Source organism: Paramisgurnus dabryanus, chromosome 12, assembly GCF_030506205.2.
Source record: "Paramisgurnus dabryanus chromosome 12, PD_genome_1.1, whole genome shotgun sequence".
NCBI lineage: Eukaryota > Metazoa > Chordata > Actinopteri > Cypriniformes > Cobitidae > Paramisgurnus > Paramisgurnus dabryanus.
Genome location: NC_133348.1, coordinates 12,529,784 through 12,556,993, shown reverse-complemented (window position 1 = coordinate 12,556,993; position 27,210 = coordinate 12,529,784). Strand labels below are relative to the sequence as shown.

The 27,210-nt window shown below is 37.8% G+C and overlaps 1 protein-coding gene across 2 annotated transcripts; it reads left to right on the top strand.

The window, feature by feature from the left end:
- wdr26b (WD repeat domain 26b) lies at positions 1-27,210 on the top strand. 2 transcript variants are annotated; one of them, XM_065256381.2, is made up of 14 exons: positions 1-574; positions 6,133-6,232; positions 13,036-13,092; positions 15,138-15,274; positions 16,932-17,029; positions 17,107-17,263; positions 17,454-17,592; positions 21,287-21,427; positions 22,400-22,519; positions 22,613-22,758; positions 22,839-22,917; positions 23,019-23,148; positions 25,354-25,585; positions 25,689-27,210. In XM_065256381.2, exons 1-13 carry the CDS (start codon positions 336-338, stop codon positions 25,578-25,580), a joined length of 1,770 nt encoding a protein of 589 aa, XP_065112453.1. In that variant the 5' UTR covers positions 1-335; the 3' UTR covers positions 25,581-25,585; positions 25,689-27,210. The 2 variants fall into 2 exon arrangements, with proteins under 2 accessions (XP_065112453.1, XP_065112452.1); XM_065256380.2 differs by having other exon boundaries at positions 204-574; positions 25,354-25,548.

Below are 27,210 nucleotides of genomic sequence, written 5' to 3'. Positions count from 1 at the left end.
AATGTCCGGTGACGTCAGCACGTCTGGACGCCATTAGAGTTGCAGCTGTTTGGAGAGCAACAACAACAACACGAACGACGCTCGCACTGAACGTGCTCTGGACCGCGGAAGCCCGACGCCTCTTTCCCTCCCCCGGGCTTCACCGGCTTCTAACCACGGCCGCTCTCGGTGAGGAAACTCTGGCCTCCGCTTCCTCCTCCTCCGACTCGGACACCGGCGGAGCGTCGCCGCCCCCGCGGAAAAAGCACCGAGCCTCGGCGGCGGAGGGAGCAGGAGAGTCTGAGGCTTCAACGGGCCTTCCGTCAGTGACCCACCTAAGCCGAACCGGCAACAACATGCAGTCGAACGGGACAGGACAGGAACAGAACCACTCGACCAACGCGCAGAACGGAGAGTCTTCCGCCGCCGGACACGCCAACGGCCTCCAGAGCAATGTAAACCCCAGCGGAGCTGGCTCAGGTTCGGGGGCCTCCGGGACTAGTCCGGGTTCCCTGAAAAAGAAGAAGCGTCTGTCTCAGGCGGAGGAGGACGTGATCCGCCTTATCGGACAGCACCTACACGGGTTAGGATTAAAGTAAGTGTGAAGAATCAAACTGGACCTGGTTAAACCTTACTGACAGGAGCGAGCGTTACAAGAACGTGCCCGTTATTAAGCTGTCAGCGACATTAAATCTTCCTTAAATCTCACAATCTAAAGCAATAGACTTCAAATGTGTATAATAATTAAAACCTCAAATATCAAACGTTTGTGTTAAACTGACACACGACCCAAAGAAAGCGATTTGGTTTGAGATGACAGCTGTGTGTGTTTGTCAAATATGTGCCAGGCCCCAAATACCCATTTTAGTGTTATAATGCGGATTGTCTTTGTCATAACAGGTGTATTACTTATAATATTTGTCTGTTTGATCAATGCTTTTGTGTGTCATCATAAAAAATTGTGTATTTATGGTTTAAATGGCGGCTGTGGAATGTGTTTGTGTGTGTGTGAAGCAGCTGGTTTACATTAGAATCGAAGCTTGAATCTAAATTTAGTGAAGATCTGCTAAAGCCATCAGTTACCCTCCAGATTCAATAAAACACGAACTCAGAATAATCAGGACTTAAGGTTAGATTGACTGAAGATGACAACGAACTAAAACACAAAATCAGCGAGAAACATGAAGAAAACTGAAAACATTCATCCCCTCCCCCTCACATACACACTCTCTCTTTTGTAATCACAGAATGACGTCATTCTGCTAAGACCCTGCATTCAGGAACAGAAAAACATTTTCACACTTGACAAGAATACCTTCACCTGTCTGTAGCATTGTGATTCATATTAACATCTGTGTTGCCAATCAAATTTGCTTAGGTTTATATACATCTATAAGTATGTCTTGTTATTTGGGTGATTAATTGCAGGTACATTTGATGTTTAGAGTCATTTTTTATGGTTATATATTTTTTAAGTCTTTTAATAATTTGGTGTATGCTTTGTTAAGATGTTACAGACCATAACAATATAATATGTTTTCTGTAAAAGAAATTTTTTGTATACAGCTAAAATCATGATTTCCTCTCCTCTGAAATAGTCTGTGTCAATTCTGTTACTGTCAAACCCTGTTAATGAGGAGTAACAGTGCTGACAGTCATGTATCACAACATGTTACAGACCATAACAATATAATATTTTCTGTGAAAAATTTCTTATATAGCTGAAAATCATGATTTTCTGTTCTCTAAATTGGTCTGTGTCAATTCTGTTACTGCCAAACTCTGTTACCAAGAAAGAGCAACAGTGTGGACAGTATATACCAGATCTGGCAATCATACACAGAGAAACACACACATAAATGACTCATATCACTGTTACATATTGTCAACACTGTTACTCTACCTTGGTAACACAGTTTGACAGTAACATAATTAACACTGTATAACTTAGTGGACCGCAAATCAGGATTTTTAGCTATAAATTACACTTTTCAAAGAAAATATTATATTTTTATGGTCTGTAACAAATTGTGATACATGACTTTCAACACTGTTGCTCCGCAGTAACAGTGTTTGACAGTAACAGAATTGATACTGACAAATATAGTGGACATAAAATCACTATTTTTAGCTATATATTACACTTTTCACAGAAAATATTATATTGTTATGGTCTGTAACATCTTGCGATACATGACTGTCAACACTGTTACTCCTCAGTAACAGTGTTTGACAGTAACAGAATTGACACTGACAAATTTAATGGACAGAAAAATCACAATTTTCAGCTATAAGTTGCACTTTTCAAAGAAAATATTATATTTTTATGGTCTGTAACAAATTGTGATACATGACTTTCAACACTGTTGCTCCGCAGTAACAGTGTTTGACAGTAACAGAATTGACACTGACAAATACAGTTGACAGAAAATCAATATTTTTAGCTATATATTACACTTTTCACAGAAAATATTATATTTTTATGGTCTGTAACAAATTGTGATACATGACTTTCAACACTGTTGCTCCTCAGTAACAGTGTTTGACAGTAACAGAATTGACACTGACAAATACAGTGGACAGAAAATCACTATTTTTAGCTATATATTACACTTTTCACAGAAAATATTATATTGTTATGGTCTGTAACATCTTGCGATACATGACTGTCAACACTGTTACTCCTCAGTAACAGTGTTTTACAGTAACAGAATTGACACTGACAAATTTAATGGACAGAAAAATCACAATTTTCAGCTATATATTGCACTTTTCAAAGAAAATATTATATTTTTATGGTCTGTAACAAATTGCGATACATGACTGTCAACACTGTTGCTCCTCAGTAACAGTGTTTGACAGTAACAGAATTGACACTGACAAATACAGTGGACAGAAAATCACTATTTTTAGCTATATATTACACTTTTCACAGAAAATATTATATTTTTATGGTCTGTAACATCTTGCGATACATGACTGTCAACACTGTTACTCCTCAGTAACAGTGTTTTACAGTAACAGAATTGACACTGACAAATTTAATGGACAGAAAAATCACAATTTTCAGCTATATATTGCACTTCTCAAAGAAAATATTATATTTTTATGGTCTGTAACAAATTGTGATACATGACTTTCAACACTGTTGCTCTGCAGTAACAGTGTTTGACAGTAACAGAATTGACACTGACAAATACAGTGGACAGAAAATCACTATTTTTAGCTATATATTACACTTTTCACAGAAAATATTATATTGTTATGGTCTGTAACATCTTGCGATACATGACTGTCAACACTGTTGCTCCTCAGTAACAGTGTTTGACAGTAACAGAATTGACACTGACAAATACAGTGGACAGAAAATCACAATTTTCAGCTATATATTGCACTTTTCAAAGAAAATATTATATTTTTATGCTCTGTAACAAATTGTGATACATGACTTTCAACACTGTTACTCCTCAGTAACAGGGTTTGACAGTAACAGAATTGACACTGACAAATACAGTGGACAGAAAATCACTATTTTAGCTATATATTACACTTTTCAAAGAAAATATTATATTGTTATGGTCTGTAACATCTTGCGATACATGACTGTCAACACTGTTACTCCTCATTAACAGTGTTTCACAGTAACAGAATTGATACTGACAAATACAGTGGACATAAAATCACTATTTGTAGCTATATATTACACTTTTCACAGAAAATATTATATTGTTATGGTCTGTAACATCTTGCGATACATGACTGTCAACACTGTTACTCCTCAGTAACAGTGTTTGACAGTAACAGAATTGACACTGACAAATACAGTGGACAGAAAATCACTATTTTTAGCTATATATTACACTTTTCAAAGAAAATATTATATTTTTATGGTCTGTAACAAATTGCGATACATGACTGTCAACACTGTTGCTCCTCAGTAACAGTGTTTGACAGTAACAGAGTTGACACTGACAAATTTAGTGGAGAGAAAATCACAATTTTCAGCTATATATTACACTTTTCACAGAAAATATTATATTGTTATGGTCTGTAACATCTTGCGACACATGACTGTCAACACTGTTGCTCCGCAGTAACAGTGTTTGACAGTAACAGAATTGATACAGACTAATTTAGAGGACAGGAAATCATGATTTTCAGCTATATAATACGCTTTTCACAGAAATGTTTTTAATATTATGGTCTGTAACATCTTGTGATCCATGACAATGCATAACAAATAATTCAGATATAACCATTTAAAGGAGGAGCAGAGAAAGGTAATGACTTTGGACAGCAAATGTACCTGCAATTATAATAAAATCACCCATATATTATAGAGTCCACTCTGTTTTAAGCCATTTAATTGTAATTTGAGGGTGTAAATGTGTACTAAAATGTGTACTAAAAGTAATTGCATTTGCCAAAGTTTTTTCTCAAATCTACTTACTGTGGATTTTTAAGGTATAGGGATGAGTAGGGCACAAACGAATGCGGGCTTACTTGTAACGCAGCTACTTTATTTATACAGATCTTCTGTGAATTTGTGAAAAGTTTTGATGTTCTTATTCGTATGTTTTTTTTTTCTTTTCGATTTTTGAGTTGCATGTGTAAATCACCAAATCCAACCTTATATTATTTTCTTGTCTTGTTGCCTAAAACATAACATCGTTTTGAAACCTCAGCTCCTAGTAACTGATAGCTGGGATTGAAAAACATTTTACACAGCGGGGTTAGTTGTCACACAGTGTTACAATTAAGTCACAGGTATACAATGATAATGAAATAAAAAAACAATGTAAATTAGGGATGCTAAACAATTAATCGCGATTAATCGTTAGCAGAATAAAAGTTTTTGTTTACATCACATATGTGTGTAAACTGTGTATAATAAATATGTGTATATATATAAATATGAACACATTCATGTATAATTTTAAGATTTTTTTTTTATATATTAAGTATTTATATAATATTTATACAAAGTTATTATACACAGTTCACACACATATATGATGTAAACAAAAACTTTTATTCAGCTAACAATTAATCGCGATTAATCGTTAAGCATCCCTAATGTAAATACTATTCAACAAAATGATAACTGTTAACACAATATCAGGGGAAGTAACTCACAATTATGATTTTTTTTTTTTGTCTTAATTGTGCAGCCCTTTAAAGTCGCCACAGAATTAAAATGAAAAACTGTAATTTGATTTGGAGACTTGTGGTATTTTTTTTAGAAATTACTTATCTGTGAGCCCTCATAATCTTTTATTAAAACCGCAAATGTCCTCCCCTCCTCAAAGCGATCTCTCTTTACTTCTGATCATATGGTATGACAGGTGGGTGGGGTCCGGTAAAAGATTGCAGCAATTAGCAACATGGTCCAACTTCTAATGATCCAATCACTATGTATGAACTCAAATCCAGCCCTGCCTTATTTCATTTCACAAGACAGTTTCACTTGCATATACGTCACCACGGGGTAAATAAGGCAATTGCTACTTCCGTTACATGGCGACTTTAAAGAAATCTATTTATATGCATTGATATATAATACAAGGATGGTTATGTGAAGAATCATGGGTGGATGAATGTTTGGATATCAATCTATTATAGGCAGATATATTAACATTATCCACCTTTAGTATATAGACAGAATGTTATTGAATTATTAAAACATTTTTTAGCAGGTGTTACAACAAACCCTCTGTTTGTTACAATGGGGTAAGTTGTAACGTTTGCACTCTTGTCACTTTCAGTTTAATTGTACGATAACGATAGGTCCCACAAAAAAACTTAGAGTTAATTTGTGCAGAGATGTGTGTGTGTGTGTTGATTGTGTAATGATTAATCTAACTTAAATATTTTTGAATGATAGAGCCAAAGCCAAAAAGCGTTACTTTGTGCCCCGCTCTCCCCTACATTATTGGATCCATATGTGTGCTCTCGGGAATCAAACTAACAACCTTTTAATGCGGTACTTTGCTAGTAAAGCTACAGAATTCATGATCATCTGCTGGTCTTGGCTTCTCTTCCAGAAGAAACCACTGGTTGATAATAAAGTAACATGTTACAGCAGGTCAAAACTGTGTAAAGCTGTTCACGTGTGCCACTATAATGTCACATCTTCTGTTTGTTTCTCTCTAGTCAAACGGTGGATTTGTTAATGCAGGAATCGGGCTGCAGACTGGAGCATCCCTCTGCTTCAAAATTCCGCAACCATGTTATGGAAGGAGAATGGGACAAGGTAAGTTCACTCATTCACCTGTGTCTTGTCATAAGAGTCCTGGTTAGGTTATAGACTTGTTTTCTGGACTGGTCAGATGTTAGGTTGGCTTAAAATTATGCAGGCAGAATGGTAGGGTCACTGAAACAGTTAAAGGATACAAAAATTGAAAATTCTTTAATCATTTACTCATCCTCATCTTGTTCCCAACCTTTATGGCTTTCTTCCTTTTTTGGAAAGAGATTCATCCTCCAAAATGCTGGAGAAATGACAGCCATGTTGTGAACTCTTGACTTTGCACCGAAACTGTTTAATGCTTGCATATTTCCAATGCTCAGGATCTGCATGTGGCACTGTCTAAATTCTGTAATGCGTTATTTGCAAATGCAATCTCTATATTATGTATATTATTATGCTAAATGTGTATTGATGTTGATCTTAACTCTATATTCTGTCTGCGTATGACTGCAATTTGTGGACCTTGCACATATGTGACCCTGGATGACAAAACCATAAGAGATAGGGCAATATTTGACCGAAATCTCTAATCTGAGTGTGCAAGATTACATATCTAAGTATTGAGAAATTTACCTTTAAGGTTGTCCAAATGAAGTCCTTAGCAACTAGGGCTGGGCAAAAAAAAAACGATTTTTAATCGAAAAAAATGGTTGATTAAAAATCGATTCTCAAAGAGCAGAATCGATTTTTTTTTTCATATTTATTTCCACAAACATTGAACGGAGGAATGGAAGTTTTTTAGATTTCGCAAGCAAGACGTGTTGTGGCTTTTAATTTCTTTTTATTAATTACCCACTTGTAAACTGCTGTTCACTGTTCTTTTTTATTAATATAGTATGTGTATTAAATCTATATTCATTGAGTTGAATCGAGAATCGAGTATAAAAACCTACCTGAGAACCGGAATCGAAAATTTAATCGAGAATCTGAATCGAATCAATTTGATAGCTTGTGAATCGAAATTGAATCGATCTGGAACATCTGAATCGATACCCAGCCCTATTAGCAACACGTATTATGAATGATAAATACATTTTTGATATTTATGGTAGAAAATTAACAAAATATCTTGATGGAACACGATCTTTACTTAATATACTAATGATTTTTAACTAGTGCTGGGAAAAGATTAATCGCGATTAATCACATACAAAATAAAAGTGCAATTTTGCCTAAGATATGTGTCTGTACTGTGTGTAATTATTATGTATATTTACACACACACACACACACACACACACACACACACACACACACACACACACACACACACACACACACATATAAACATTTCAGAACATTTTTATTTATATATCAATTTTTATTGTTAATATAGAATACATAAAAATCTAAATAAATATACACATGTAAATGTTTCTTAAATACATACGTGTGTGTGTGTGTGTGTGTGTGTGTGTGTGTGTGTGTGTGTGTGTGTGTGTGTGTGTGTGTGTGTGTGTGTGTGTGTGTGTGTGTGTGTGTTTATATACATAATAATTACACACAGGGCACAATCATATATTATGCAAAAAAAATCACTTTTATTTTGTATGCGATTAATCACGATTAATCTTTTCCCAGCACTATTTTTAACATAAAAAAATCTATAATTTTGACCCATACAATGTTTTGTTGGCTATTGCTATGAATATTTCTGTGTGACTTATGACTGGTTTTGTGGTCCAGCTAAAATGCTCACGATTAAAGCTGTTGAGGAATGTTTTTCTTTTGCATACAGTGAAATCAGACATTGACCAGAGCCCGTCAAACTCCAAATGGCCTAAAACACTCAAAAGAACCATAAATCATTGTCTGAAAAGGATTTGTGTGCTATTACTTTTTTTAAAGAAAAGTGCAATATGAGACAATTATATAGTACGATATAATTTAATTAAAATATAATAATTTAAAATGATATAACCAACATGCATGTTTCACATTCTTTTTGGGAAAGAAAACTATTTCTTTTGTCTCATCATTTTCTTCAAATGCATTGAGCTAAAACGTTGAAGGGTAACTTTTTGAAGAATTGTAGTCATTTAGTTATTGCATATAATGTGCATATGTGATATGACCATTTTCGGTATTCACAGTGAATCCGATATATCTTGCTGTTCTATTTATATGTGTGGCTTTAGAAAACTTGACATTTGATGCATATGAATAGACTGCTTAGAAAAGTTGTTGGTCACTGTATACTTTATTGTACAAATTTCGTGTCGTGTTCAGAAATGCATTCTTTAACCACAAGTGTAATTTTCCTGAATGTGAGTCATTTCTAAGGGTTTCAGATTCTCCTCTTACCTTTTTTTTATTTCACAATGACAATTAATAAGAAAGCTGGTTAAGAAATGTCTTCATGCAGATAAAATAGGAAGTACAAACAATTCAGTTATTCAGTACTTTGCTCAGGGAGGAACAGGTTTATTTAACCACGTCCTGCTTCAAAGATATCAACCAGAAACAAACATAGGGTTTCAGTGACATGGCTCTTATTTGTAGGGCGAGATGCACGGTTTAGGATGCAGGTTGTCAAAGCAAAGCAACCTGTTGTGTAGAAACCGTTTGGTTTGTGGTTTAAGGTCTGTTGGACCACCAAAAACTTTTTTTATCTGTAACCTCTACAGGTGTCCTAGCAGAGTCTCCACAGGCCTGATTTTATCATATTAACTTTAATCATTTATTTATGCTGGATTTACACTGCATATCTTGATGCCCACTTCCAATTTTTTGGACGACCCGCTTACATCATCTTTTAAAAGCGACTCGTATCTGATATCAGCGTGTACACTAAACACTTGGCAAAACAATTCAAGGTAAACATACTGACCCGGAACAGCTTAAACCACAGAGGAAGTAAAATGTTGCGATATGCAATGGATGCAGACAAATTGATTAAACAAGATTATACTGCTTTTTTCTGTAACAAGACAAAACTTCTTTTTGTCCCCATTGCACTGTTAAGAAGAGTCATGTGATCGCAGGAGATATCAGCCTTAGCCGATGACCGATACAGGCTATATTTGGAGCGGATACTGCTTTTGCTCACTCAATTTACATTATAAAAATGACACGATGATGCCAAATGTTACAAGTCTCAATTTTAAAAAAGTAACATTTATTGAACTTAAAACTATATTTAACAAATAGTAAAAACAGGTGAGGGTGCTATGGAACCATCTTTTGATGTTGTCATGGAAAGGTTGGTTGTTTTGTTCACATGACCTGCAATCGCTTGCTGCTTCCAGCACGCTGTAAATAATGCCGAAAAAATCGGCGAACACGGCAGCCACATATCAGCCGATACACATAAAACTCACAAATATCGGCCGGCCGATATATCAGTCTATCACTAGACGTCATTTGCCGATGTCATTTGCCACCGTCACATTCTTAGACGCACGTCTTGACATGGCATGTATCCAATTCATATCCGGCCTGAAACCGATCGGAGAATATCTGAATCTATGCACTTTTTTTCTGCTTACACGTTGGTGGGTCATATCCGATCTGTGCCAAATGATAGGAAAAAAATCAGAATTGAGTCACTTCAAACATGCAATGTAAATGCCGCCTAAGGTTCCACTAACTTTCTGTGGTGTAAATGAAGCCAGGGTTCCCGCGGGGTCTTAAAAAGCCTTAAAAGCATTGAATTTATGAATTTGGAAATAATACCTTAAAAAGACTTTAAAAAGTCTTAAATTTTGATGTCTGGGTCTTAACAATTGTGCTGTATGTAACTTCTCCATATTGTATTTTTCCTTAAAAGTTTCTTTGTCAACCACATTTTGATTAAATCAGGGATGCAAACACATTGCTTTTCGGCGCCTGCGCCTTTTTATTATTAATGGCATTTTGGTTGCGAGCACATCGTGTCTCTCCCGATGAGTCTGCTGTACGTTCACATGCTCTCTGTTTCTCGATGAATTGGGTGCGACATGAAGCGAGTTCAGCGTCACATGTTTCTGAACTTGAGCAGAGTTGTATGCATAGAGGTTTTCACGGAGGACCGGGTCCGATTAACATTATTTTTGTCAGTGACGCATGTATCATTCGTATTTTGCGCCGGCGCACAGCGGGTTTTTCCCTCCACAGATGCACGTCAGCAAACTAGGGAATGAACTTGCGCTCCCTGGGCGGTTCAGCGCAAAAAGGAGGCGTGTTGCGGCGCAAACCATCTCTTATGCTATTTTGCAGTTTCAAAAAACAATTGCGCTACTAACCAAAAAAAACTAGTCTAAAGTCAGTGGCGCGTTGCGCGTGGTTCATTATGCTATTTTAAGGGCGCATGCTTGACCATAATGTATAGCGTGCACAACGCGCATACACTTTGCTTATCTAATCTACACAGATGCAACAGTTATTTTTGCAAATCATAAATTGTTACACTTAAAAATATTAATACACGAGATAAGGGGAATCATAGTGGTGAGCAATGTGGTGATAGTTTTTATTAATTCTCATGCAAATAACGATTAAAATATTTTCATAACTTTGTTGTGTGGCTGTATTACGTTTATTTTATGTAAATAATAGTTAAAATGTTTTCATAAGAAACCTTAATGTATATGAACTTGATTTGTAAGAGTACTTTGGGGTTGGACCTTGCTTGCGTTTCTTGGGTCCGATTTCAAAGCCCCCAAACCCTTTCAGCGGTGAGCGTGGACGCAGCGATGTCCTCTGCTGGCGTCTGTGTAGAGGCAGATCCACCTTCTGTTACACGGCGTGCCCGATTTATGCTGGCAAGCGTGGGATTCCCCCGTACAAGGACGTCGGTCTCCTCGGCTGTGAACCGCTCCTGGCGTGCGCCTGGTAAATCCGTCATAATAATAGCAACCCGCCATGGAACTTGCGCCCTTGCGTTTAAAGGGAATGTTGGCTAGCGTTCTGATTGGTTTATTTGACGTTACGCCCAAACCACACCTATGAATAATGAACCTACTTCAGACCAACCTCTTATTGATTTGCGCCCGGCGCAAGAGTTATTTCTCACGCCGGGAAAATAGCAACAGCGCCCAAGATCCGCCCACAAACTCACTTGCGCGTTGCGCTTCGCACTTGCGTTTCAGATCGTTAAAATAGAGCCCCATGTGTAAAACCCGAGTCGATAGGAAAACGGCCGTGATCAGAGTCAGTCAGCGCTAATGTTCACGTGCAGTTTCAAGCTGCGTGCCTCCGTTTCTATTGCGATAACAACTGGCTTGGTTTGAAAGTCACGACCACGCGCTGCACTTTCTTTCTCCGTCCCTTTGTTTAATAATGTTATTATTAATGAACCATCTTTTTATATCTAAAAAGTTTGCTCAAAGATCACAAAGATGTTAGCAAAAAAGCAATGTGAAATGTTAATTAAGCCCATTGCACGAGCAAAGCTCAAGCTGACTCTAGATATAAAAAACGAAAAGCTCTAATATAAAGTCACCAGTCACTGGGACAGCAAGTAGACTTTTGAATCTAAAATAATAAGTGGATAAAGCTCTTTTAATCTGCAAGAGAGGAATTAAAAGAGGCACTTTTACTGCTTCTGCTCTATCTAAAAAAGGAAAGAAAACTACATAAACCATAACACACCGATTACATTTATAATCTCTAGACCTGCACTTTCTATCATTAATATACTATACATATTATTGTATTCAAAAGAGTTTGATAAAAGGGGTCATCTACACAAGTATTGCTTCATATGTCAGTGCAAAAACAGTAAAGTGTTTTGTGATGCTTTGACAAACATTGTCAGCTTTGTTCATTTATGGTTGGATTTATGAAATATAATGTGAAATTATTATAAATGAATGCAGCCAGATGGAAGGCCCTGGTTACGTTGCAGGAGGTGGCCAGGAAGAAGAGGAAGAAGAAGGAGTAAAGCAAGAAGAAGTGCTAGATAGTTCAATAAGAGTTTTGGTTTAACATAAAAAATGAAATTGAATATTCCAAATTAATGTCGGCGTCTTTTGATTTTCGAATTTCATTTTTCTCTATATACCTAGGTTGGTAGGGATGGCAGGGGTCTGTGGCAATGTAGCCTAAGTATCTGGATATTTGCCTGGGTGTGAGGGCTTAGATTACCTTTCTCTTTTTTGAACATACATGTGTTTGCATCTCTGTTTGTTTAATAAAGTAGTATAAATAAAGAGTGGCGGATCCAATAATTGAGAACGCAACACAGTCCCGGGTCACAGTACAAAATACTGCGAACACGTGATACCTTCAGTAAATGAAGATCACCACAACCATAGACTGCAACACAACACAGCAACAGGCAAAGGAGAAGCAGGAAAAATCAAAGAAAATCTCAGAAATTCCTTAACAACTTAACATTGTTTGGCAAACTTTCTTGTGGCCTACTGAAAATTTTTTTTCACACTTGCTTGGCTTATCATCTTTTTACCCATTTCACATCGGAAAAATAAATGAACACAAGTTTAAGTATTTTAGTTTTTCTTTGCTGGTAGGGACGTGAAATGGGTATTAATTTTTTATACAAATGGTCTTAAAAAGGTCTTAAAAAGACTTGAATTTAACTTGAAGAAACCTGTAGGAACCCTGTGAAGCTGAGGTCATACGTTTACATACACCTTCCTGACCATCACTGAATGTTTGTATCTATTGTAATAGTTGCATTATATGTGTCTCTTAATTGTAAAACGATGAATCTCTGTTGTTTTACAGTTTGCCTTTTTAAATCATTTTGATTGTTTAGCATGAAACCTTTTAAAGTCTAAAAGGGTACTGATGAACTGTGGGTGATGTTTTTTGTTGTTGTGCAAAATGCTGAAGTGACACTTTTCTTTCTTTGTGCGACACAGGCTGAAAATGATCTCAACGAGCTGAAAGCAATGATGCATTCACCCAACGCTATTGTGGTAAGACCGCCGGATCCAGCTGCTATCAGAACCTTAAAAGATCATTCTGCTCGTCTCACTGTCCATATTTCAGATTGCAGTAGCGACCCAATAACATAAATAACTGCAGTTTAGTTGGGTCTGAGTCCACCCTTCATCCACACATTTTGGTTTAGAACCCAGAACACTTAAATATTAAAATAATTTGTAGGTAATTTTTTTTTACCTATTTAAATAAAGCAATAGTTCACCCCAAAATGAAAATTTGCCATGCTTTACTCACCCTCAAATGGGGCACTATCCAACGCCATTATAAAGCTGAAAAGAGCCAGGATATAATTTAATATAACTCTGATTGTTTTTGGCTGAAAAAAATAAAGTCATATGCACCTAGAATGGTTTAAAGGGATAGTTCAGTTTAAAATGAAAATTCTGTCATCATTTACTCATCCTCATGTTGTTCTAAACCTGTATGAATTTCTTTTTTCTGATGAACACAAAAGAAGATATTTTGAGAAATGATGGTAAACACATGGCAGATAGTAACAATTGACTTCCATAGTAGGAATAAAAAATGTGATGGAATTTAATGGGTACCATCAACTGTGTGCTTACCATCATTTATCAAATAATTTTCTTAGTCATTATCACAATACTTCCAAAATATTTTTTCCTACTATGGAAGTCAATGGTTACTATCTGCAGTGTGTTTACCATCATTTCTCAAAATATCTTCTTTTGTGTTCATCAGAAAAAGAAATTTATACAGGTTTAGAACAACATGAGTATGAGTAAGTGAACTATCCCTTTAAGGGTGAATAAAACATAAACTATTTCTTTAAATAACACAATAATGTTGTTTTAAAGGTCAATTATTTATATTTGATACAACATTGGCAAGTAGTCTAGTTAAAGGACTAAATCCTAAAATAAAAATGAAGAAACCTGTTTATCTGCATGTATTTGATAATAGTGTATATCTTTAACCGCAGCCCTTTATGAGTGGGTGTGTTAAAAGTTAATGTACACCTTTAAATGAATATAACTTATTACTAAATTATTGTTTTTTGGTCTAGAAGCCTAATCTTGGTCTTGTTTTTAAGACGACAGTTTTCCCAGAGGTTTCTGTAGGTGAAAATATTAAATAAATAAAAACAATGTTATAGCAGTTTACATTTATTGTAATAAATAAAAATATTGTAATAGAGTATATATTTTTTACAAAATATTGTTACAAAAATAAGGTTTGGGTTACACTTTTAGTGGTTTTACCAACAACGGCCACTAGGTGTCAACGGTTTGCTTCATACTCTTGTCACAAATTAATAAATTACTGTCGCTGCATTATTATTACTTGCAAAATGTTTTGAAATATAAAAAACTACATTCTTGGACCTTCCTATGGTATATTGTTTGTCGTGATAAAAATCGACATGCAAATTATTGAAGTAAACTTACGAGATGGTGCCAGTTAAGTGTCAAATATGCTTCTCATTCTGTCATCCAAAGTACTACATAAATAAAACTGATTTGACTCGAACTTTGTGTGCTTTGCATTTACAATGCATAAAATCACACGCACCATGGACCAAATTTAGAGCACCTCAAAATGCCTGGTTTGCTCGAAAGATTTGTTTGGAGTGTTCGTATAAGCATCCTGCTGACAAATACCTTAGGATCGTTTGCCTGTGTGTCATGTCATAAATCTTTTTTTAGATTTAGTTGACTAGTTTGATTTTCAACCATCTCCATTCAGTTTATTGCTTCTGCAACATCCATTATAAGCTCATATCATAAATGCAACTGTTCGTTTAATGATCTACAAAACTGGGCACTGCCAAAACATCCACTACAACATAATCCAATTGCTAATCCAAATGCTTAGCTAATTTCTGAACTAATAGTTTAGTTACTCTCTTGGACAATGAGATGTAAATGTAAAAATCAGCTAAACCCATGTAGGAAATGATATGAGGTTTTCACCGACTGTGAGCTTATACTGAGCTCCTTCATAACAGTATTGGTTTACTCAAGTGGAAATATTTTGTCTATCTCTGTCTCTCCAGCGGATGAAGTTTCTGCTGTTACAGCAGAAGTATCTGGAGTATTTGGAGGATGGGAAGGTTCTTGAAGCCCTGCAGGTGCTGAGAGGGGAACTGACGCCACTCAAATACAACACTGACCGCATCCACGTGCTCAGCGGGTACCAAACACAGCACATACATGAACACGATTACTCTCACTGCTAGAGCTCTACAGTCCGGCAATTTTATTTGGTGTGTTCTTGCGGCCTCTGAACATCCCTGCGTCTTACGCTTTTTTGCCTCCTAGGTACCCTTATCTGTTCTGGTTTTCAGAATAACTCTCTTGAAGGGATAGTTCGCCCAAAACTGAAATAATCCCATGATTTACACAACTTTAAGCCATCCTGGATGTATATGATTATCTTTTTTCAGACAAACACAATCGGTCTGAGTATTTAACAATCTGCTCAGTTACTGGGATTTTCACGCACAACCATTTCTAGGGTTTACAAAGAATGGTGTGAAAAGGGAAAAACATCCAGTATGCGGCAGTCCTGTGGGCGAAAATGCCTTGTTGATGCAAGAGGTCAGAGGAGAATGGGCCGACTGATTCAAGCTGATAGAAGAGCAACTTTGACTGAAATAATCACTCGTTACAACCGAGGTATGCAGCAAAGCATTTTTGAAGCCACAACACACACAACCTTGAGGCGGATGGGCTACAACCGCAGAAGATCCCAACAAAATAGGAAAAAGAGGCTACAATTTGCACAAGCTCACCAAAATTGGACAGTTGAAGACTCGAAAAATGTTGCCTGGTCTGATGAGTCTCGATTTCTGTTGAGTCAGAATTTGGCGTAAACAGAATGAGAACATTTGTTACCACTGTGCAGGCTGGTGGTGGTGGTGTAATGGTGTGGGAGATGTTTTCTTGTCACACTTTAGGCCCCTTAGTGCCGATTGGGCATTGTTTAAATGCCACGGCCTACCTGAGCATTGTTTCTGACCATGTCCATCCCTTTATGACCACCATGTACCCACTCTTTGATGGCTACTTCCAGCAGGATAATGCACCATGTCACAAAGCTCGAATCATTTCAAATTGGTTTCTTGAACATGACAATGAGTTCACTGTACTAAAATGGCCCCCACAGTCACTAGATCTCAACCCAATAGAGCATCTTTGGGATGTGGTGGAATGGGAGCTTCGTGCCCTGGATGTGCATCCCACAAATCTCCATCAACTGCAAGATGCTATCCTATTAATATGGGCCAACATTTCTACAGAATGCTTTCAGCATCTTGTTATTGAATCAATGCCACGGAGAATTAAGGCAGTTATGAAGGTGAAAGGGGGTCAATCACAGTATTAGTATGGTGTTCCTAATAATCCTTGAGGTGAGTGTGTATATTAGAAAATCTCCTGGCTGTTCCAAGCTTTATAATGGTAGTAAATGGTGCTTCTGATTTGAACCCCATGACGTAGATCAAAATCGCATTGATTGCCCTCAGAAAGCCTTTAATAACCCCATGTGAGGGATGGATGGACTTTTTTGGGCTTCAAATCAAAAGCACCATTTAGTACCATTATAAAGCTTGGAACAGCCAGGTCATTTTCTAATATAACTCCGATTGTGTACTTCTGAAAAAAAAGATGATCATATACATCCAGAATGGCTTAAGGGTGAGTAAATGATGAGGTAATTTTCATTTTTGGGTGAACTATTCCTTTAAAAAACCCTTCACATACTTCCTTATTAGATTTTAAGATTATGAGCATTGCACTGCGATTGGCTGTGATTGTTGATGGCACACTGTCATTGGCTGTTTTTTAAGGTATCTGATGTGCAGTCATGCTGAGGACCTGAAGGCAAAAGCTGAATGGGAGGGAAAAGGGGCGGGGTCACGATGCAGATTACTGGACAAATTACAGAGTGAGCATACAATAAGGTCATACGACTTCTCATGTTATGTATCGTGTATCCTGATCTTAATGTTTTTGTCTTCATAGCGTATTTGCCTCCCTCTGTAATGTTGCCGCCTCGGCGACTGCAGACGCTGCTCAAACAGGCGGTAGAGATGCAGAGAGATCGCTGCCTTTATCACAACACCAAACTGGACTCCAGTCTGGATTCAGTCTCTTTACTTCTGGATCACGTATGCAGCAGGTCCGTTTGTTTACTGCAAGGGTCACAACCTTTCTTACCTGAAGTGCCGTTTATGCCACTTTATATAAAAATATATGTTGTGTTTCTTGCAGCTCTGAGGTTGAATCCTGTTTAGATGCATCACATTCTTACCGCCACCCTCAGAGTTTGCTTGTTTTTCTTCATGCTCTCTTTGTTTGTGTATATGCAGGAAACAGTTTCCCTGTTACACACAGCAGATCCTCACCGAACATTGCAACGAGGTCTGGTTCTGCAAGTTCTCCAATGATGGCACTAAACTTGCCACTGGATCCAAGGACACCACGGTGATCGTCTGGCAGGTAGAACCGGTAAGCGAAAGCGACACACACACACACACACCCACACACACACGCGCACGTTCTGGTTTCTATGTTTTTTGGGGACATTCCATAGACGTAATGCATTTTATTCTGTATATTCTATTCCCCTTACCTGCCCCATTCCCTAACCCCAACCATCACAGGAAACTGTCTGATACCTTAGATTTTCAAGAAACATCATTCTGTTTGATTTATTAGCTTGTTTCCTCATGGGGACATCAAAATGTCCCCACAAGGTCACAAAAATACTGGTATTCCTATCTTTGTGGGGACAATTGGTCCCCCCAACGTGATAATTACCCGGCCACACACACACACACACACACACACACACACACACACACACACACACACACACACACTTGGGCTGGTCCAAATACAATTCCCATGTCAGAAATTAGCAGCACAGTAACTGCTGACACCATAAAGAGTAACAGATATGTTGGTAAATTTTCAGTCTGTAGAACAATAAAGAAGATATTTAGAAGAAATCCCAGTGCTCTGTCATATAGTCAATGGATCTGCCATTTTTGAGAGCTCAAAAGCAGATATGTCCAATACAAAAGTAATCCCCACGACTCCTTGTGACATATTTATGTCTTGCGAAGAAAATCGATCAGATTTTGTGCAAAGTGGAACATTATTTACAATATTATTAAAGGGACACTCCAACTTTTTTGAAAATAGGCTCATTTTCCAGCTCTCTTACAGTTAAAGATTTGACTTTACCGATTTGGAATCCATTTAGCTGATGTCGGTACCACTTTTAACATAGCTTAGCAAAATGCATTGAATCTGATTAGACCATTAGCATCGCAACCAAAGAGTTCTGATATTTTAAAATTTGACTCTTCTGTAGTTACATATACAAATATTCTGGTCCTGCCCTAACTAGGGCTACAACAACTAGTCGATAAAATCAATGATAAATTCGTTAACGACGAATTTAGGGCTGAAACGATTCATCGAGTTACTCGATTTACTCGATTCAAAAAATTCCTCGAGGCAAAAATTCTGCCTCGAAGCCTCGTTAAATTCCTATGACACGCACTACACGCGCCGAGATCTGATTCACACGGACCGTTGTTCAATGTTCTGGAAGCACATCATAGCGCGTGGTTCATTTTGAATTTAGTTGGCGCGATGGCGGAGCGAATATGTCCATAAACGGCAGAGAGAGACTGTCTAAAGTTTGGGATCATTACATTCAGCATCTGGACTGAAAACATCCACTGTTGTTTCACCAAGCGTCGATGAAACAAGGTAACGTAGCTTCCGCTGATTTTAATCCCATACTGTATTTGTAGCGATGTCGTTATGCGGTTTGACTAGATATGATGTTTAGCTTTGATGTTTTAAAGTAGTAAACGTATTCACGTTCAATTGCAGGACAGTATAGATTAAAAAAAGAACCCCTTGACACACACGCATGCACTACAGGTGTGTGTACCAAAAAACGGCACCACAGTGCAATCATATATGGGCAACTTGTAATCTGACATATTTTGTTCAATAATAATAATCTCTGTCTTATTGGAGTTTAGCATAAGGAAGTTATTCTCTCTCACGCGAGTCAGACCGATCGCGCAATGCATCACATATGCTTAAACTTATGTAGCCACGCAACAATAATTTCAGCATGCATTCACTGTATACAGCGGGAGGTGGTGTTGTGATTTTTCGAACGGATTCTTAGCCTAAAATGCACCGCAATGCAAGTGATGCAAACCAAATGCAGCGTTCTATTGAAAAGTAATGTATGTATTTCTGCAGTACCAAAATGCAATGAAGCAACTGAACGTCTGACTGGGGTGTCACTCTTCCTCACGCACAGAACGCGTGCACACGCACAAACACAAGTGCACGTGCGCGCATACACACAGGTTGTTACCATAGCAAATAGGCTCACCCCAGAAATGATATATTATATGTTAAAAGCCTAGTGGTAAATGCTGCAGGTGTAGAAATGTACATAAACCAGATATTTACTTTGATGTCAGGGCTAGATTACAGCATGAAACCTGTTGTGCATATTAATAAATTAAAGTGTTTAATTGTTGGCACTGGCACTTATAAACACTAAATGGGTAAAAAATTGAAATAAATAGGCTTATTTCTTGGAGCCAAATACCTCTGTTTTTTTAGAAATAAAAGCCAAATGCTTGAACATTTTACAGCCAAGTCATTTTCGTTATGCATTATTTGTTTTGGTTGTTTAAAAACACACAAAAAAAATTATCCGATTACTCGATTAATCGATCGATTCAGTGCTAGATTAATCGATTACAAAAAGAATCGATAGCTGCAGCCCTAGACGAATTTCATTATTGATTAGTTGGACTGTGACTTCATATGCTCCCACACCACCGTTTGCCTTTCGGACATGTGTCTGCTGCTTACAGCAGGAGCTGTGCACTTGGGCAGGACACACCAAAGCTTTTTTTACGCAGCTGAAAACACCTGGAGGACGCGAATGCCAGCTGTTTTTTTCATCTGAGCACCATCTTTCTTTAGCTGAGTGCTTTGGTAGCTGTGGTACTTGAACTGTGAGCCGATTGGTTGTTTTGATACTTGTCCCGCCCCTCCTCCACTGTGATTGGACGGCCGTGTGAGAACTGACATTGACGAGCGGAGCTTTTCATCCAATCTCTTTCAGCTCTCAACGCTTGGCGCGGAATAACCACAGAGGGACGGATTTCAGTGCGGAAAAAATCCGCTGGCTGTTTTGAAAAATGCCGCGCTTCCATTGGAAACAATTGAAAACATGCGCCGGCCGCGGGCGTAAAAGCTTTGGTGTGCACCCCCCATTAGAATTTAAGTCAGGTGCTGTCTCTTCATACAGCGCAAGCTGTGTGACTTTTACTTCATATAACGCAAGCTGCAGGTTTTTCAGGCTCTTCTTCTCACAGCACGACCTGCTTGGTTAAAAGCAAGGCAGTGTTGCCAGGTCCTCAGCCTTTTTGTGGAGTTCTGAATTGGGCTACTTTTAAACTTTTTTTGAGGGTTAGAGATTTGGTTTATAAGTTGTGAATAGTCGTTGGGATGCTTTTGGACTAATTTTGAATGACCATTTGGCTTTGTTATGTGAATCTGGTAACCCTGACAGGACAATGATGGAAGTAAAAGTGCAAACGAATGCTGGTTAATACGTTAAATTTTCTTTAATATAAGGCAAGGCAAGGCAAGGCATATAAGTGAGTTATTATTTTATTTTATTTTATTATTTGTTTAATTGTTGTTGCATTTTCAGTTTATAATGGCTTATTTATTTTGTTAATAATAAATAATGTTAATTCTTCTCAAGGTCTAAAGTTGAAGAATAAAATGAGTTTATTAATCCGTAGCTAAATTTCCTCACCAGCACATCCCTAAAGACTCGTTTTGTTTATTTATATTTTGACATTTAAAGATGTTTTACTATTTAAAAGCTGCACAGTTTTTTTTAAGGATTAAAATGTAAAAATAAAAAAGATTATTTTCCTAAAAGTACACTTTTACACCTGAATACCCTAATTTAGTGCCTTATTTAGCTATAAAAAGTAAAAATCTTATTGAGTAAATATTTATGTTTTTATCCGATTAGTCGATTAATCGAAAAATAATCGCCCAATTAATCGCAGCCCTAACAAATACACACTCTCTTCTGGAATTTTTTACAATATAAATGTTCTCTCGCTCACAGGAATCTCATCAGTTGAAGCTCTTACGGACGCTGGAGGGTCACGCGTACGGCGTGTCATATCTTGCATGGAGTCCTGATGACGTTTACCTGATCGCTTGTGGTCCAGACGACTGCTCGGAGCTCTGGCTCTGGAATGTTCAGGTGAGCACAGCATCTTCTTTCCACAGTTTTCTTTTTCCAGATTTCCATTATCTAATTCTGCATTAAAGCCACATTTGGCATAATCATATTGTCCAAACTAAGCCCTTGCACAGGACACTGAGCATAATTAGGTTTTAATTGCAAATATTATGTTGATGAAGAGCATTTAAGCATTTCGCTATACAATTTTTTTTCTTCATTCAGCCTTGTTTATGCAACACTACATTTCCCATTATTCTCTGTGGCTTTATAAGAAGGATACAATAAATAAAGCATCACAATTATGAAACTCCTTAACATTTTAATCTTCAAATCTAGTGTTTTCAAAAAATTGAATCTTTACTATAATGCCAAGTTCATACTACAGGATTTTAAGTCTGATTTTCAATCCATCGTGCTCACCGATTGGTCAGGGTGTGATCAGGGGCAAATCAGTGGGCAATCAGCGCACGCCAATCTTTGTGTCAACTAGTAAACAATGCATGAAGGAGACACGATGACACCCCGTCGACACTACACAAATATTCAGCATGATAAATATCTAGAGCTGTCATCTGACTTGACATACTTTGATGTCGCGATTAGCTACAGCCAATGAGAGCAAGGCATGGGTTGAAGGACCCATGTATGCCAATTCATTCTTTCACCCATATTCTTTGTTTTTTTCCCTTTTTTTTCAGAGCGATCGTCGCGCAAACAGTGCAGCGCTAATTTCATTCTGACATCCATTTTAAAATAAACAATTCCTGTTTCAGTTCGTTTCATGTGGTTTGGCGACCAGATAGACTTGTTCTTAGCTTGTGTAGTGTGTGATCGTTCACGTAGTAGTGTGAACACCTCAACGACTTCAAGACTCAACGACTTTACAGAGAGCAAGTCGTAGTCTGAACAGCACAGCAATCAGCTTTCATTTAAAGTCATGTAGTGTGAACTTGGCATAAATCAAATCATTGTCGCTCTTCTGGTGGTCAGACAGGAGAACTGCGCACAAAGATGAGTCAGTCTCACGAGGACAGCTTGACCAGCGTCGCCTGGAACCCTGACGGCAAACGCTTCGTCACCGGAGGTCAAAGGGGGCAGTTTTATCAATGTGTAAGTTTGCACATGCATTGTATGTGGGATCGTTTAATCACCCACATGTGCTGGGTCGGTCTTATTTTTGATTGGTTGATTGGGTTCCCACAGGATCTTGATGGAAACCTGCTGGAGTCGTGGGAAGGAGTGCGCGTGCAATGCCTCTGGTGTATGAATGACGGTCGAACCGTTCTCGCATCCGACACACACCAGCGCATCCGTGGTTACAGCTTTGAGGACCTAACAGACAGAAACATGTATGCATGATTTTGGCTTTTTCAAAGTGTTTAATTGCTACTGGACAACTGACCAGACATCTGTCCCTTCTGTGTTTCAGCGTTCAGGAAGATCATCCAATAATGTCCTTCACTGTTTCCAAGAACGGAAGATTAGCTTTGTTAAATGTAGCAACTCAGGTGAGTGCGTTTATCTTCTCATGTCCGAAATCCATTGAAAAAATTTTCATAGTAACTTTTGAATGGGATTTGAAAATAGTGTACGTGTGTGTGTGTCTCAGGGCGTTCATCTCTGGGACCTACAGGACCGTGTGTTGGTAAGGAAGTATCAGGGTGTGACACAAGGTTTTTACACCATTCACTCTTGCTTCGGTGGACATAATGAGGATTTCATCGCTAGTGGCAGTGAAGGTACTGCAGATATTTGAGATTCATTTTAGCTTCTTGTTTAGGGGATATATTTATTGAACTCTACTATAGACGGTTTTATCGGACGCATTTGCGTTGTTTTGGTTAGGCGTCTGGTCGGAACATAACTTCTGGTCTCTGTTTGTTTAATGGTTTAACTAGTGTCTAAAATTAGCTCTGGAACAAATACCTCGTTGCAAATAACAATTGTTTTGGTTTGGTAAAGACGAGGAGAGACGGCGATCATGGATCACAGCTATGTAAAGGCAGGTTTTGTAGTTAACATTGTATACAATATAATACACCTTATAAACAATAACGTTAGCTGAGTGTCGTTTTTTATACGCTTTAGTTATAAAATGTGAACTACGGTAATGTTCTTGTTGTTTATTTAGCTTGTTATCAAAAATAAACTACTCTAAAAGGACTCTATTGTAAAGGGGGTCGCACACTGGCCGCGCAGCTCAGTGCCGCGTCGAGTCGCGTCTAGGACAACTTGGAGGTATCGTAAACCGGAAGTGCACATTAAATAGCACGAGCTCGTCAGATAACGTCTACTTCAAAAGGCAAAATATACGTTAGCAGCCAATGTTAATCGTTGATGATTTGGGACAAATATGATGTTATTTAATTTTAAACTATGTGAGTGGCGCTATGTGGCGTGACAGGGATTTGAGCAACTTCCTGAGTCAAAGCTGGGCGGCGCAGACAGGCGCCACCTGGCGGCGCCGGTGTGCGTATAGTCGTAGAAAACAATGTGTTACATTTTTTTTGAACGTGGTGTGCGACCCCCTTTATTGATTCTTTGCGGAGTAACCGGAAGTTACGTTTGTTCCACGAAAGCCATTTATTTATGTTGTTACTGCTGAAACCGTCTATAGGGTTGCAACAACTAATCAATAAAACCGATAATGAAATTGGTTGTCAACCAGCTTGTTTAAAAGCAAGGCAGCGTTGCCAGGTCCATAGCCTTTCAGCAGAGTTCTGAATTGGGCTACTTTTCAATTGTTTCGGCAGGTTGATTTTTGTCTTTGGGGTAGAAATGGAAGGATTTAATTCATTAGTTGTGAATAGTCATTGGGATGCTTTGGACTAATTTTGAATGGCAGTTGGGCTGGTTTTGTTACGTGGATCTGGCAACCCTGACAGGCCAATGACGAAAGCAAAAGTGCAAAAAAACACTAGTTAATAAAGGTTTAATTACGTCCTTTAATATAAGTGAGTTTGTATTTATTTAATTGTTGTTGGGTTTTTATAAAAATAGTATAAACCACAAACTAAGCATCTGTTTTAAGGTAAAGGGGAATTTTGTTAATTACGAATAATGTTAATACTCATCAAGGTTTAAAGTCGAGAATAAAATGAGTTTATCAATCTTTGTCAAAATTTTCTCACCAGCACATCCCTGAAGACTCAATTAGTTTGGTTTATTTGTATTTTGACATTTAAAGATGTTTTACCATTTAAAGCTGCGCCAACTTTTTTTATTCAAGTTTTAACTCTTTCCCCGTCATTGAGTTAACTCCTAAATTTAAAGGAGTAGTCCACTTTAAAGATGGGGTCAATTAACTTTTTATAGTAGGAAAGAAAAATACTATGGTAAGTCAATGGGCCCATCTATAAAGTGGACTACTCCTTTAAGAGAAAACGCTTCCCTGCCAATGACGAGTTTTTTTGGCAATCTGTATTTCCACTGTTATCCACCAGTTGGCACTCTTACCCAACTTATACAACCCAGAAGCAACCCCTCCCGTCAAACAGTTCAAACTCAGTGTATGTTTTGATCATCGCTATGAATCGGATTTCTATTAGAAGTCTTTCACAAAAACGAAATTGTCTCAGCTTTTTGCTGTTCTTTCATTTGATATATTGTATGTTTATGTATTTAAAGAAGAACATTTTCTGAAAGGCATTAAACTTTATTAAAATGGCTGGTAACTTTTGAAAAACGCTGGCGGGGAAAGAGTTAAAATATCAAAAAGATTATATAAGGTAAACTCTGTAGTCGTGTGAGTCTTTTGCACTTTTAAAAGTATATTAATATTAAAAATATTTGTTTTTATCCAATTAGTCGATTAATCGAAAAATAATCGCCCGATTAATCGATTATTTTAACAATGATTAGTTGCAGCCCTAGTACACTAATTCTGTTGTGTTTATTCAACTTGGATATTTTTCATGATTGCAACATCTCTCTCTCTCATTTAGATCACAAGGTTTATATTTGGCACAAACGTAGCGAACTGCCAATCGTGGAGTTGACGGGACACACGCGCACAGTGAACTGTGTCAGCTGGAACCCGTGTATTCCCGGTCTTTTGGCCAGCGCTTCTGACGACGGCACAGTCCGTATATGGGGTCCCGCCCCTTTTCTGGACACACAAGAGCCGGACGGGGTCAATGGTACACGCATACCGTCCAATCACAGCACTTAAAAGAAGTGACTTGATATTTTTTTTTCAATCATTTATCTTTTTTAACCCTTTAAGCAATACACATTTCATTTGAATTAATCATCTCAATCTTTTCTCCTTATTTCTCAGAGAGTGGCAGCAGTATGGACAGTTGATGGCAGCCCTGGAACAGACCACATCTTGTTACAAGAAGAGAAAAACGTGATTACAACATTGTCCTCCTTCACAACTACACAAGTGCAAACATGAAAGAGATTCAGAGCCTCGGTTTCAGGAGTTTAGAGGCAGCAGAGACCTGGCATCGATCTGTCTCCATAACTACCCGCTTCCATTATGACGGATCTGATCTCTTTCCCTTCGCAGGATTCCCATCGGGTTTCCCGTGTTCCCATGTTACCTTCCATTAGGCCTGATGATGAGAAGTCCCCAAAATCGTGGGCCACAGTGGCCAGTCAAAGCACTTGAGATATGTCTGCGGGGCGGTGACAAGGTTTCGGCCGGGTCTATAAAATCATTCTGTTTTTCTCTTAATCCTCCAACGGCAGAGGACAAACACTTTTTTAATGAAATACTTAGTCCTAGCAATTCTTTCGTTCCTTTAACAAATGATCAGTTAGGGGTTTTGGTGTTAATGATGGAGTGCTGTAGTTTTTTTTTTTTTAATCTCTTCAGAACACAAATGCATTTGTTCAGCTCGCGACTCGTGACCGAACCCCCACCCATACCACATCGGCGGGGGTCACAGGTCACCTGGGCCGTTCTGATTTCAAAGTGTTCGACTGAATTCTGCTTCGGCCTCCCTACTGTAGCACAGCCTTGTGTGTTTGTGTTCATATGTGCCTGAATCTACGACTGAGCGTGTGTGTATGCGTGCTTGCGTCTAGCACTGTTTCACACCAGCGAGTGTGTCCCTTGTTTAGCTGTACGAATAATTTTAACAGGATCTGATTGAAGCCCCAGAGACCTTTCATCTGTGGAACAAAAACTTGAGAACCATTTTGTATTTTTGTTTATTTTTTAAAGGAAAGTTATTAGCAAAGTTTCTTTTTTCACCATTTACCTTAGAAGTGGCATTCAGGAGAGAGACTTTGTGGTTAGTTCAAAAGAAAAATCACTTGAAATGCGCAATTCTGATTTTCACCGCATTCGCAGATGCACAAATATTAAAACGAAGCCGGACGTTGACAAATGTAACGGCTTTAAAAGTTACTTTTACAATCGAACTGTCAATTAGATATTCCGATTTTATTGAGGAGTTTGTGACGTATAAATGACCGATGCAGCAACATTTGAGCTGAGAGCCCCGATATGATTTCTCGTAACGGCCGTACCAGCATTAAAACAAACCATTTTCGTCTGCACTACATATCCGTAAAAATTTAATTCACACCGAAGCTCTGCCAGTATGGTAATTCAGTGATATCATTGGTTCACTGACTGAGCTGTTTTACACCAAATTATAGCGTTTGGTTCTCTCATTTTTGGTGAAAAATAAATATTTGCTATGGACTGATATTAAATATTTGAAAAGAATGCTTTTCTGCCTGTTTTTATGAAAGTTTTTGTTACTTTTTTGTTTTGTTTACATTTTTTTTTTTTTTTTTGGTTGACCTTATCTCTGTATCGTTATATTAAACTATAACCAGATAAA